General features: G+C 50.3%; 3 protein-coding genes across 3 annotated transcripts in view; 2 read left to right on the forward strand and 1 right to left on the reverse strand.

Annotated features, from left to right (window-relative positions):
* GORASP1 (golgi reassembly stacking protein 1) overlaps positions 1 to 14,492 on the forward strand; it is a 737,102-nt gene that overhangs the window by 572,367 nt on the left and 150,243 nt on the right. The gene's annotated exons all lie outside the window — the stretch shown is intronic.
* On the forward strand, positions 549 to 1,523 carry LOC125998155 (dnaJ homolog subfamily C member 17-like). The gene has a single exon (XM_049766437.1). It carries the CDS (start codon positions 558 to 560, stop codon positions 1,473 to 1,475), a length of 918 nt encoding a protein of 305 aa, XP_049622394.1. The 5' UTR covers positions 549 to 557; the 3' UTR covers positions 1,476 to 1,523.
* LOC125998186 (uncharacterized) lies at positions 7,472 to 12,727 on the reverse strand. Its single transcript, XM_049766463.1, is given in 2 exon segments — positions 7,472 to 11,180; positions 11,259 to 12,727. Coding segments are annotated over 2 exon segments (5,178 nt in total).

Genomic DNA, 14,492 nt, shown 5'->3' on the forward strand with positions numbered 1-14,492 from the left:
CATCAGTCAACCTCTTCAGGGGCTGACTTGCTACAGAGGGGCAAGGCAGAATCCAAAACATGGAAGCTGGTGCTGGCCATTTCTAACTGGGCAGCTTTTTGGCTGGAAAAAAAAAAGTTTTTGGCTGCAGGAACTTGAGTCTATCTGAATCTGCAAAAAGGAATTCACCAGCCCCCAGGGCAGGGGCTATTGTCTTCTGACTCACCTGGCTGGGGTGTGTGGGCTTAGGCAGAGTGATTCTGGCGCCTCCTTTACATATCAACGGAGGGACAGAGCTAAGGGAAAAAGTCTTTTCTTTAGTTAATGGCTTGGAGTCAAGAGAAAAAAAAATTGAGTGTTGAAATTTCTCTGACTTAAAAGTTTCTTGGAATGGACAATTGGGTGGAAAATGTTGCAAATTATTGTAGTTGGCCTTTTTAAACAATATTGTTAATTTTGTGAATGCAGGATATTGCTGAAGTAACTCAATTCCATGTCAAATGTATCTCACCAACTTAATGGTTGGTCTTAAGATAGTTTTAATATAAAAACCTTGGTGGTCAGCAAGGCCGGGCACCATGGCGGTGGCCAAGGAGCTCTTGCAGATGGACTTGTACGCGCTGCTGGGCATCGAGGAGAAGGCGGCGGATAAAGAGGTAAAGAAGGCGTACAGACAGAAGGCCCTCTCCTGCCACCCAGACAAGAATCCTGACAATCCCAGAGCAGCGGAACTCTTCCACCAGCTTTCTCAGGCCTTGGAGGTACTGACAGATGCTGCAGCCAGGGCTGCCTATGACAAGGTCAGGAAAGCCAAGAAGCAGGCAGCAGAGAGGACCCAGAAACTCGATGAGAGGAGGAAGAAAGTGAAGTTGGACCTAGAGGCCCGGGAACGACTGGCCCAGACCCTTGGTAGCGAGAAGGAGGAGGAGGAGGGCCGGAGCACCAGGACACTGGAGCAAGAGATCGAACGCCTGCGAGAAGAGGGTTCCCGGCAGCTGCAGGAACAGCAGAGACTGATCCAGGAGCAGCTACGCCAGGAGCGCGAACAGAGGCTGAAAGGGAAGGCAGAAGATCCTGAAGGCAAAGGGACCCCCAAGCTGAAGCTAAAATGGAAATGCAAGAAGGAGGACGAGTCACAGGGCGGCTACTCCAGAGATGTGCTCCTGCGGCTTCTGCAGAAGTATGGAGAGGTGCTTAACCTGGTACTTTCCAGTAAGAGGCCCGGCACTGCCTTAGTGGAGTTCGCCACTGTCAAGGCTGCGGAGCTGGCTGTCCAGAATGAAGTGGGCCTGATTGACAACCCTTTGAAGATTTCCTGGTTGGAAGGACAGCCACAGAGCACAGCAGGCCCCAGCCACCCAGGCCTGTCACAGGGCTCAGCGGTGTCTGAGAGGGACTATGAGAGCCTGGTCATGATGCGACTGCGCCAGGCGGCTGAGCGGCAGCAGCTGATGGCCCGGATGAAGCAGGAGGATGAGGCAGGGCAGCTCACCTAGCCCCTCCGCCCTTTTCTTCAGCTTCGCCAATAAATATTTCTCATGGTTGTTTTTAAAAAAAAAAAAAAAAAAAAAAAAACCTTGGTGGTACTAGGTTGTGACTACCTGAAGGAAAGGAATCAACAGAACTGGGGTAAAGATCTTTAATAAGTACCATAAGAAAAATTGGGTCCCGCTAGGTGCAAGAATATTTAGCAAAGTGGTTCCAAATGGGCAGCAGACAATAGAAAACTATGTTCCTAGGGCCCCAGTGCTGCGTTCTAGGCTGTTAACTTGGGCAGCTGGTCCTGAAGAAGAGACTGGCTCTGAGTGAGGTGCACGTGGCAGTCATTGGCAGCAAGACTACCCCCAGAGGATAAGTGGGGGGGGGGGAGTTAGAAAGAAAAAAAGAGGAGCAGGAAAGATAGCACGGAGGTAGGGCGTTCGATTTGCATGCAGAAGGAAGGTGGTTCAAATCCCAGCATCCCATGGGTCCCCCGAGCCTGCCAAAAGCAATTTCTGAGCAAAGAGCCAGGTGTAACCCCTGAGTGCTGCCGGCTAGGACCTAAGCCCCACCTCCAAAAAAAGTTAAATGAAATAGTGGATTTTATTTGAGGGTGGTGATTTTAGATTGGGAGGGACATATGTGGTGGTACTAAGGGACCATTCCTAGTTCCTTGCTCAGGAGTGACCTCTGGCAATGCTTGGTGGAACATACCTAGCACTGGAAATTTAACCTTATCAAGCATTCAAGGTAAATAAGAGAGGTAAGACTCTTGACTTGTATGCAGCCAAGCCCAGTTTCATCCTAAGGAGACTGAGCAATGGCACAGCAGTAGGGCATTTGCCTTGCACTCGGCTAACACAGGACGGTCATGGGTTTGATTCCTGGCATTCTTTATGGTCCCCCGAACCTACCAGGGGAGATTTCTGAGTGTGCAGCTAAGCCTAAGTGCCCCTGAGTGTAACCCTAAAAACAAACCAAAAAGTCTAATCCTTGGCACCACATGTCTCCCTAGCACAAAGCCAGAAGAGCCCCAAGGCCTGGAGGAGAGCACAGCAGCGGGGTGGTTGCCTAGCGGGCAGTTGACTCTTGATCCCTTAATCTCCTTCTTTGGCATGTGGTCCCACTAACCTGTCAGGAGTTATTCGTCAGAAGTAACCTCTGAGCACTGCCAGGTGTGGCCCCAAAACAAAAACAGAAAACCCAGTAGTGCCACACACACATACACACACATATACACATATAAACACACATATGTGTGTGTATATATATACATACAAGGCTTTCAAGGACACTGGGGTGAAGATAGTCTTTGTTGTCCCCAGTATCCTCCTTTCCCTTTATGCCTCACTCTGAGTCACTCAGAACTTGCCTTGGGACTGATCGCTGCCCTCCATCCAAAAGCCATCTGTGAGGTTTGGGGATGGCTCAGGAGCATCAACTCACCCTTGCTGGGGTGAGGCTGCTGCGGGTTTGATGCCCAGAGCTACTGGCATTAACTCAAGCTGTTGGGGTGCGGGGATTAGTTCCCCTCTCTCGAGCGGCGTCTCGAACCTCTCAAGGAGAGTCAGAAGCCATGCAAATTTGCAAGGGTGAGTTCTGTTTCTGGTGCCAGGGTGACACCAGGGTCAGTGCTCAGGGATGAACCCCAGAGCAAAGACCCCGAACCGTTACTGAAGCAGTGTTTTTATAGAGCACTTTCCCCAAGGGACAGCATATGTCGTGGGAGTAACATTCCGTTGGCTACATATTACTTAGGAATACAGCACAACTCAGTTAAAAGACAGATATTTAGCAAACAAAGAAACACTTGTCAAAGCCTAACAGACCACCACTAAAAGTTACACAGAGACAACTGCTAAAACTTAGCAGACTGGGCCTAGCGGTGGCACTAGAGGTAAGGTGCCTGCCTTGCCTGTGCTAGCCTTGGACAGACCACGGTTCGATCCCCCGGCATCCCATATAGTCCCCCCAAGCCAGGAGCAACTTCTGAGCGCATAGCCAGGAGTAACCCCTGAGTGTCACCGGGTGTGGCCCAAAAACCAAAAAAAAAAAAAAAAAAAAAAAAAACCTTAACAGACCACCACTAAAAGTTACATGTTTATCCTACAGAACAATATTAAACTTAAGGTTCCATTTCTTTACCTTAAGGGCTGGAGGTGGGGGTGGCCACCTTACTCTTACTCCACATTACTAACAATTTTGCAAGCAAAGATCACAGAAAGTAGGAGCAATTTGAGCATATACTGTCCTCCTTGAGTAGATCCAGGTTCTTATCTCAGCCAATGCTAGCTTGTGGCTCTGAAGGTCATGAAACAGGACGCCGTGTAAGCTTAGAGAAACTTCAAACTTAAACTATATGCATTCATAAAAAGCGAAAACTTCTCGTTCTTTTCAAAGCTGTGACTGCCACTCTGGGCATCCGATAAGATTCCCTGAACCCACGAGGAGTAATTCCTGAGTGTAGAGTTATGAGTAACCCCTAAGCACTGAAGAGTATGGCCCCCCAAACCAAAAAGAGAACAGAGAGACAGAGAGAGACTCTCTGGCAACTCATTTTTGTTTTATTTTGTTTTGGTCATACTCAGTGACACTTAGGAGTAACTCTTGGTTCTGCACTCAGAAATTACTCCTGGCAGGCTTGGGGGGAACATATAGGATGCTGGGGATCGAAACTGGGTCAGCCATGTGCAAGGCTGTGCTATTGGTCTAGCCCCTATCGCAGCAATTCTTGTGGCATAGACAAGGAGAATCCGAGGCCCAGGTCCGATTTTGGGACTTTTGCGGGGAGGGCAGGAAGGGTTGAGCCATACCCAGCGGAGCTCTGAGTTTATTCCAGGTTCCATGCTCAGGGATTATGTCTGCATCTATTCTCTGGCCCCAGACTTGGTGACTTACCCACTTCCTCCAGGGAAGCTGGCCGTTTCCATGGGAGTGGACACACCTGGACCATGCCTGCCCTGTGGTTTGACAGGCAAGGCGCTGACAGCTCAGATGTGGGAACAGGCCTCTCATCTGGAGGAGGGAAACTGCTAGAAATAAGCTGCCTTCCTGAGATGAAAATTTTTCTTGGGGGCTGGAGAGATAGCATGGAGGTAAGGCCTCCATTCTGCCTCTCATGCAGAATGTCGGTGGTTCAAATTCCGGCATCCCATACTGGCCCCCGAGCCTGCCAAGAGTGATTTCTGAGCATAGAGCCAGGAGTAACCCCTGAGCACTGCCGAATGTGACCGGAAAAAAAAAACACAAAAAAATTTTGTTTTTCTCTTTGGGGGGGGGGGGGGTCACACCTGACAGATTCAAGGGATACTCTTGAAAGAACTCCCCCGCAGGGGAAGTCCGCTCCAGGCTCAGGATATGCGTGCACCCAAAGAGACTCGAAGACCAGACTTGCTGTAATAACACGAGGGATTTTAATATCTCAGCATGCTGGAGACCGAATCTCATAACTCAGGACCGAGTAGAGAAGATTCGGCCCCCCTTTAGCATTCAGCAAAGCTTTTATAGGGTAAAAAGTTTATACATATTATGGGAACACACCTGCCAGGAAGGAGGCATTTCTCCTTATCTCCCGCCACAAAAGAAGTTATGCGTCAGAGCCCAGGAAAGAGGCATTTTGTTTTCCCTGTGTAACAGATGGGGCAGTGTTTGCCCCTGGGGTCATGTGCGTATCTTTGTCCTTCCCCTGACGGCATATGTCTAATTTAAAATGAGGGTCTTCCGCGAATTGTGGTGGTTAGTTCAAAGGAAGGGGAGTTAGGGAGTGGGGGAGTGGGAAGGTTCCCAGGGAAAGGAAGGGGAGCTAGGGAGTGGGGGAGTGGAAAGGTTCCCAGGGAAAGGAAGGGGAGCCAGGGAGTGGGGGAGTGGAGGAAAGGGAAAAGTGGAAAGGTTCCCAGTGAGCTTGAATGAAGTGTAAATTAAGGCACTTTAAGGAATTAGCTTAGTTGGGATCTTTCTTAAGGCACTTAATTAAAGTGTAAATTAGGGAAGTTAGAGTGCTTAGCCGGGAGCTTTCTTTAGGAACTTAGAGAAGCTTAGGGCTTGGCTTAATTCTCTTAGGAAGTGCAAGTTAGGGAGGGTGCCTAGTTTTTTCTTCTGTTTGCTATTTTCCAGTTCTTACTTATATTTATTATTTTCTTCACACCTTTTCATCCCCCACTTTTTTTTTTGCACATAGCTCTAATCTTAGAGCATCCCTTCATTCTGCTGATATTGCTGTTTGAGAACCATTACATGGACTGTATTTATTCTTTGTTTCACAAAACTAACTAACTTATTTAAAATGCAGGGACCGAAAGTAAGCAGGAAGAATAGGATTATTAGGGGTCCTGTTAGAGTGGAGATAAGAGTTGTAAACCAAGGGGATCTGTTAAACCATCCCTCAAACCAGCCCTGATGAGAATCCCTTTCCAGTCTGCGTTTGTCTAATTTTTCTCTTAACTTTGCCATGGAGTCTCTGACGACTCCGGAGTGGTCTGCATAAAAACAACATTTTTCCTTCAAGGCTGCACACATTCCTCCTTCTTTTAAAAACAAGATATCCAGACCCCTTCTATTCTGGAGGACTACCTCTGATAGGGATGTGAGAGACTCTTCGAGCTTAGTGATGGATTGCTCTATTATTTCTAAGTCTGCATCCATTGCAGCACGCAGTTCAGTATAGTAGTGGGGCATTTGGACTAGGGCGGAGGTCCCAGTCCCAATTCCTGCTGCGACCCCCAAGCCTAGAAGGACTGCCAGTGTAATAGTTACAGGTTCCCTTTTCCAGCGAGCTTTTCTGTCAAACTCATTCACAAAAGACTCGCTATCATGGTACAAGAGTCTAGGGACTAGCTGGACTAAAATACAGTAATCCTGGAGATTGTTGAACACGCTGGTGGAGATGCATGGGGTGAGTCCCGTGTTACAGGCCCAAACCGTGTCTGGAGGGGGAACGAGGTATCGCCCCCGTGTAAAGGATGATTGTAGGGTTGAGCTGCAGAGGTGCTTTCTATCAGGGGGAACGGTACCTAAACAGAGGCCCTGCCCAGACACGGCAGCTAAGGTTAGCTTTCTGCTCCCTCCCCAGGCACATACAGAGGAACTTTCGCTTTCGTTAAAGGTTCTATTTTGGGCAATTCCTTCATAGTAGGGGGGGCTTGAGGCGTAACAGAGCCAGCAAGATTGGGTGATATCAGAATTGGTTCGGTTGAGTACCAAGAAGGCTCCTTCTATTAAGTTTAAAAGGCGGTTTTCCATCCCTGGGGGGGCAGGGGCGTCTTTAGATTCATGAGTCTGGGTTGTTGGGTCCGAGTTTAGGGGCTGTGAGGAAGCAGGAGTAACAGGGACTAGTGTTGGCCTAGGCTTGGGTAAAGGCTGGGTGTCCGTTAGGACGGGGTTGGGCCCTATTGGCTGAGAGGGAGGATTTTGAATTTTCAGTCTGAGTTTGAATGTGAACCCCGGATCGGTTCCAGAAACGTAAAATCTCAGGCCCCACTGTTTTCCTTTTATCCAGCCGCCTTTTTCCTCCCTCCCTTTCTGCGTGAAAGTGATGTTTAGGGTGTCACCTTTACTACCTCTAACTACTGTAATGAGGTCCCAGCTGGAAGAGGGGTTCCAATAGGCAGTGCCAGAGGTTTCACATCCCCATGCTTTACAAAAGAAACTTTCTATCCCCCCACATCGGCGACCTTCCCTCTTAGACTGTTTTTCCCTGGGGCAAACATAGAACGATGCCTGCCGCAACTTTCTCTGCTTTGCCAAGGAACTGCACCCTGGCAGGTCGGCTACGTACTGGCCCCTAGTGTACACTCCCTGTGAGAGGGCTCGTTTCTGAAAGACGACTTTTTCCTGGGGAACCGTTTCAGGTGACTCTTCCGGGATGTCCCATGCCTCTACACCAGCAATGAGGGCGCAAACCTCGGGGCGCAGTGGTGGCCACCAAGTATACGGGGGGGCCACCTTGGAAATGCTCCACACAGTGTCTCCAGCCTGGGAAATGACTTCCCAGGTCAGTGTCATAGGAGCGTGGGGGTTACCGCTCTGGGCAGAGGCGACGGCGCAGGCGAAGTTTAAGAGGATTATCAGTTGCTTTCACTTTCCATTCATCCTTAAGCTTTTCAGCAGGAGCTTTCTTTGTGTGTGACGCGTGGATCCAGGCAGCAATTCCGTCTACTTTCACAGCTGTTGGGGTGGTTAACAGTACTAAGTAGGGTCCCTTCCACCTGGGCTCGAGGGTTCCCACTCGATGACGTCTAACAAGGACCAGATCACCGACTTGGATCCCGTGTGGCACCGCAGGAGTCCCAGGTGAATAGGCTTCTTTAATCTGGTCCCAGATCTGGGTGCGGACAGCCTCTAGAGCCTTAAGGTGGATAAACAAAGCAGAGGGTGAGTGGGAATCTAAGGCGGGGTCTAATACTCCGTTTGGTCTGGTCAAGGGGGGAGGTCCCCCAAAAAGGATTTCATAGGGAGTGAGCCCGAAACGTCCGGGTGTGTTTCGGGCTCTGAGGAGCGCAAAGGGAAGGAGGCCCAACCAGTCCTTCCCGCCGGTCTCAATAGCCAATTTAGTGAGGGTCTCTTTTAGAGTTCTATTCATTCTCTCTACCTGCCCTGAACTCTGGGGTCTATAAGCGCAATGCAATTTCCAATTGGTCCCCAGCTGTTTGGCCAGTCCCTGACTTACCTGGGCGACAAACGCGGGCCCGTTGTCGGAGCCGATTACCTTGGGTATCCCGAACCGGGGCAAAATTTCTTCCAGAATTTTTTTCGTGACCACCTGGGCAGTTTCAGACTTTGTGGGGAAAGCTTTAACCCATCCGGAGAAGGTGTCTATGAAGACTAGAAGATATTTATTGCCATACCTACCAGGAACGATTTCTGTGAAATCTACTTCCCAGAAGACTTCTGGTCTGTTTCCCCGCAGCCGTTTTCCTGGTTCTACGAGCGGGTGGTGGGCATTTGTTAGAACACAGGCTTTACAGGACTGGGTTACTTGTTCTGTTATAGTTCGTAGTCGGAGTACGTGATAATTGGAGGCTTTTACTAGTTCGCACAATTTCTTTTTTCCTAAATGTGTTAGGTGATGGATACTCTTTACATAGTATTCACCTTCTTTATGAGGCAAAATGATTTTGTTGTCTTTAGTTTTTGCGATCCCATGGCAGTCAAATCCGCTGGATAATCCTTTTTCCTTTAGGCGTTCAATTTCCTCACAGTCTATTGGTGTGTAGTTTAGACTGAAATTATCTTCTTTTGGTTGGGGTTTCTTTCGTTGCTCACATAAGGCACAGGAGACAGTTCCTTGTGCGGCTTTCTTAGCAGTGTGATTTGCCATTCTGTTCCCTGCTGCCACGGGGTTCATTCCTTTTTGATGTCCAGGACAATGAATAATAGCTACCTTTTTCGGCAGGTGTATGGCTTCCAAGAGAGCAAGGATTTTTTCCTTGTTCTTAATTTCCTTTCCTGCAGCCGTGAGGAGTCCTCTTTGTTTGTAGATCGCGCTGTGAATGTGAGCGGTGGAAAACGCGTATCTGCTGTCGGTGTAGATGTTAATAACTTTTCCTTCTGCCAGCTCAAGGGCTTTTGTCAAAGCTTGTAATTCAGCTTTTTGTGCCGAAGTCCCCTCAGGAAGGCTGCTGGCCCATATTACTTGCTTCCCATCCACTATGGCTGCTCCGGCTTTTCTTTTTCCATCCATGATGAAGCTACTACCATCTGTGTACCAATTCGGCGCCCCATGCCAGGGCAGATCTGTCAGGTCTCTCCGGGTTCCAGTTTCCTCAGCTAAAATGTTTGTGCATGAGTGTACCGGCTGGGATCCGTCTGTCTCCGGGAGCAGGGAGGCGGGGTTAAGAATAGCAGGCGGTCCGAACGTTATACGGTCGTTTAGCAAGAGACTTTGGTAGTGAGTTATTCGGGCGTTGGTCAACCAACGGTCAGGAGGCTGCCTGATTATACTTTCTAATGCATGGGGAGCGACTATAACTACATGCTGGCCCAGAGTAAGTTTGTCAGCGTCTTTTACCAGGAGAGCCACCGCTGCGATTACCCTCAGACATGACGGCCAGCCGCTTGCCACTGGGTCGAGTTTTTTTGACAAGTAGGCTACTGGTCTTTTCCAAGGTCCCAGGGCTTGGGTTAGCACTCCCCGAGCCACTCCCGCACGTTCGTCCACATACAGGGTAAAAGGTTTGGTTAGATCCGGCAGGGCCAGGGCTGGTGCTGTGAGTAGAGCAGTTTTAATTTTTTCAAAGGCTTCTTGACACTCCTGTGTCCAAGCAAAGGGAGCTTGATCCCGTGTAAGTGGATACAGGGGAGCGGCTAGGGAGGCAAACCCAGGTATCCAAAGTCTACAGAAACCGGCTGTCCCCAGAAATTCCCGTACCTGCCGTGGAGTCTTGGGGACAGGAATGGTAACTACTGTCTTTTTCCTGGCTTCTGTGAGCCACCTCTTGCCGTCTTTCAGGACATACCCCAGGTATGTTACTTCGTTGCGGCACAACTGAGCTTTCTTGGCCGACACCCGGTACCCTAACTCACCCAATTCTTTTAGGAGTTCTCTGGTTCCTTCTTCACACGCTTCCTTGGTGGATGCTGCCAGCAGGAGGTCATCAACATACTGAAGAAGGGAGACTTGGGGGTTCCGAGCCCTGAAGGGGGCCAGGTCCCTATGGAGTGCCTCGTCGAATAGTGTGGGGGAGTTTTTAAAACCCTGGGGCAATCTAGTCCATGTCAGTTGTCCAGTGTGTCCCCCTTCCGGATCTCTCCACTCAAAAGCAAACATCAGTTGGCTGCTGGGGTGTAATTGGAGACAGAAAAAAGCGTCTTTTAAATCTAGCACTGTGTACCAAACCCGCTCCGGTGGGAGGGAACTCAGTAGATTGTAAGGGTTAGGCACAGTGGGATGCAAATCCTGGGCCCTTTTATTAACCTCCCTTAAGTCTTGTACTGGTCGGTAGTCCCCAGTGCCAGGTTTCTTCACCGGCAGCAAAGGCGTGTTCCAGGGAGATCGGCAGGGTACTAGAACTCCTTGCTGTATCAGCCTCTGGATGTGGGGACGGATGCCTTCCTTTGCTTCTTTACTCATGGGATATTGTCTCACCGAGATAGGTGAGGCATGCGCCTTCAGCTCTACCACTATCGGGGGTACTTGTTTAGCCTTGCCAATTCCTGCCTGTTCAGCCCAGACCTCAGGGAATTGGGTAAGCCATTCTGAAGCAACTACTTCTCCAGGCTTTGTTTCATGGAGGCGGTATTCCTCCTCAAGTCCGACTACCAGACAAGTCACAGGAGCTTCCCCCAAAGTTACTTCAGGTCCCTCAGGGGTAAACTGAATTTGTGCCTTTAATTTGGTCAGCAAATCTCTTCCCAGGAGGGGCGCAGGGCACTCAGGGATGACCAGGAAGGAGTGAGTTACTCGGCCCCTCCCAACGTCCAATTTTCTTTTTGTAGTCCAATGGTAGAATTTGCTGCCCGTGGCCCCCACAACCATGGTTTCTTTTGTTCCTAATTTTCCTAGGGGCCTGGTCAATACCGAATGTTCAGCTCCCGTGTTCACCAGGAAGTTGATGGGAGTCCCCTCTACTGGAAGCATTACCCTGGGCTCGGGGAGGGGGACCGAGCCCCGTCCCCCCTAATCATCGAGAGCCAGGACCTTGTTCCTCCTGAGTTGCTTTTTCGGGCACTCCCTTGCCCAGTGTCCTTTTTCTTTACAATGGGCACACTGATCTTTTTCGAGTGGACGGTCAAGTTCTTTTTCTTTACAATGGGCACACTGATCTCTATCGAATGGACGATCTTGTCCTCTCGGGGTTCTTCTTGCCCTGTCGCCCAGGTGCCCTGTCTGCCTGCTTCTTTCTCTTTCTGCTATACTATCCCCTACTACTGCAGCCAAAATTCTAGTTAAATTTCTCTCTTGTCGGCGATCACGCCGGTTCTCTCTGTCCTCTATCTCTTTCTTTTCTCTTTCCTTTTTCTCCTCCTCTGTTTCTCTCTTGTGGAACACTTTCTCTGCCTCCTTCACTAAGTTTCGCAACGAATAATCTTGAAGTCCCTCTAGCCTCTGTAGCTTACATTTTATATCTGTGGCTGACTGCCCAATAAAGGCCATTGCTATGGCCGCCTGTTGTCCCTCTGAAGCTGGATCAAAAGGAGTGTACCTCCTATAAGCTTCCATTAGGCGTTCCAGGAAAACCGAGGGCGGTTCAACTGGACCTTGGACAACCTCTCTTACCTTAGCCAGATTCGTGGGGCGTCTTGCAGCCCCTCTTAGACCAGCAATGAGAGCCCGGCGGTAGACGGTGAGGCGCTCCCTACCTTCTGCGGTATTGAAGTCCCAGGTTGGCCTGGTCAGTGGAAACCCTTCATCTATGAGGTTAGGGAGATTAGTGGGAGTCCCATCGGCCCCCGGGACGTTTTTCCTGGCTTCTAGGAGGACTCTTTCTCTTTCCTCTGTCGTGAAGAGGACCTGGAGCAGTTGTTGACAGTCGTCCCAGGTGGGCTGATGCGAAAACATGAGAGACTCGAGGAGTCCCGTCAGGGCAGAGGGATTATCTGAAAAGGTGGGGTGCATAGTCTTCCAATTATATAGATCTGCCGAGGAAAAAGGCCAGTACTGTAAAGGGGGAAGCTGGTCATCTCCTGGCGGGGGCCCCATTGCCCGAAGGGGGAGGGCAAGAGACCGTGACTCGGAGGGGCGAACAGTTTCTGGACTGCGGCCCTTCCGGCTCCGGGTTCCCCCTGCTGGTCCCGGTTCGCGTGGACCGGCCGCCGGGGGTTGCCCCACAGCGACGTGTGGCACGTTAGGTTGTGCCGGCTGGGGAGAGGATTGAGGTTGGGAGTACGGAGGGGGGGAGAAGTCAAGAAGAAGATCATTGTCTATCTCAGGGTAGAGGGGCGGGGGAGCTGAAGGTCGGGGGGGAACAGGCAAGTTGGGCTCGGGGTCTGAGGCTACTGCCATTATAGTGGAAGTTGGCTCAGGGCGGCCAAATATCCAGGGCTTGACCCACACTGGTGGATTCTGGACGAGGTCCTGCCAGACGAGAATGTAGGGTATTTGGTCCGGGTGTCCCCCTTCAGACTGAAAAATGACCTTTCTTACTGCGGAAATAAGAGAGAGGTTAAAGACACCTTCTGGCGGCCAGCCGACTCCAAAGGTTGGCCATTCAGAGGTGCAGAAGGTCTGCCAGGGGCCCTTCCGTACCCCGACAGACAGATTGTGAGCCCTAGCTTTTACGTCAGTCCAGTGGTTAAGGGTTAGAGTCAAAGGAGTCGTCACGGTCTGTCCCATCTTAGTCCTAATTTCAAGGAAAACTGACACAGAAGTTACAATCAAGAGACAAATGACCCAGAACAAGCGCCGTTCCCGCGTTGCCCAAAGGCACTTCAAAGAGTCGGATGGCAGGGGCCTCCGCCGCCAGCCTAGTTCAATGAGGAAGCTATTCTCCTCGCGACTCTCCAGACCAGGGGGGTACACCAGGCGTCCCTGGTCGTCCCCGCTTCCTCCCGGGACGTCTCCCAGGGTGATCGGACGGTGGACACCCGGACACGTCTGTCTTTATCCACGAAACCTCAGACTTGCTGAGCGTCCGTAAAGCCGAAACTGCGATCGCGCCAAACCTCAGAGAAAAGTACAGCCAGAAGCAAACGAACCCAGACTAAGTAGACACAGACACAGACACAAGAGCTCACCTCCAAGTGGGTCTGGGGTCTCTGGGTGGTCGCAAATCTCCCGGCCGAGCCCCCAAATGAAAGAACTCCCCCGCAGGGGAAGTCCGCTCCAGGCTCAGGATATGCGTGCACCCAAAGAGACTCGAAGACCAGACTTGCTGTAATAACACGAGGGATTTTAATATCTCAGCATGCTGGAGACCGAATCTCATAACTCAGGACCGAGTAGAGAAGATTCGGCCCCCCTTTAGCATTCAGCAAAGCTTTTATAGGGTAAAAAGTCTATACATATCATGGGAACACACCTGCCAGGAAGGAGGCATTTCTCCTTATCTCCCGCCACAAAAGAAGTTATGCGTCAGAGCCCAGGAAAGAGGCATTTTGTTTTCCCTGTGTAACAGATGGGGCAGTGTTTGCCCCTGGGGTCATGTGCGTATCTTTGTCCTTCCCCTGACGGCATATGTCTAATTTAAAATGAGGGTCTTCCGCGAATTGTGGTGGTTAGTTCAAAGGAAGGGGAGTTAGGGAGTGGGGGAGTGGGAAGGTTCCCAGGGAAAGGAAGGGGAGCTAGGGAGTGGGGGAGTGGAAAGGTTCCCAGGGAAAGGAAGGGGAGCCAGGGAGTGGGGGAGTGGAGGAAAGGGAAAAGTGGAAAGGTTCCCAGTGAGCTTGAATGAAGTGTAAATTAAGGCACTTTAAGGAATTAGCTTAGTTGGGATCTTTCTTAAGGCACTTAATTAAAGTGTAAATTAGGGAAGTTAGAGTGCTTAGCCGGGAGCTTTCTTTAGGAACTTAGAGAAGCTTAGGGCTTGGCTTAATTCTCTTAGGAAGTGCAAGTTAGGGAGGGTGCCTAGTTTTTTCTTCTGTTTGCTATTTTCCAGTTCTTACTTATATTTATTATTTTCTTCACACCTTTTCACTCTGTGCTCAGGAATTACTCCTGGCTGGCTTGGGGACCATATGTGATGGTGACGGAGATAGACCCCTGCTCAGCGTGTGCGTGTTGAGTGAATGTATGTGTGTGTGTGTCTGTGCGCGAGCGTGCGCGTGTGTGTGTGTGCGCGTGAGTGCCTTTCTTGCCGTACTATCATTCTGCCTCCACAAAATAAAATTCTTTTTTAGTTTTTGGACCACACCCAGCAGTGCTGGGGGGGTGTTAATACTCGTTCTGTGCTCTGCACTCAGAAATCACTCCTGGTGGGCCGGAGAGATGTCATGGAAGTAAGGCGTTTCCCTTAGCCCAGAATCAGGTCCCGCCCCAGGGTGGGAGCACAATGCCAAGTCACACTCTAGGGTAGGGCACAATTATTGATGAGAGTAGGATCAGTCACATAATAAGCCCCTCAAGCTGAGCTGCCCATTGTGCGAGCAGAAGGCTGCACTGCAGG

The sequence above is a fragment of the Suncus etruscus genome, chromosome 20 (assembly GCF_024139225.1).
Source record: "Suncus etruscus isolate mSunEtr1 chromosome 20, mSunEtr1.pri.cur, whole genome shotgun sequence".
In the NCBI taxonomy this organism is placed as follows: domain Eukaryota; kingdom Metazoa; phylum Chordata; class Mammalia; order Eulipotyphla; family Soricidae; genus Suncus; species Suncus etruscus.

Excerpts from the sequence above, each read along its gene's own strand:
- LOC125998155 (XM_049766437.1), top strand. The coding sequence starts at position 558 with ATGGCGGTGGCCAAGGAGCTCTTGCAGATGGACTTGTACGCGCTGCTG.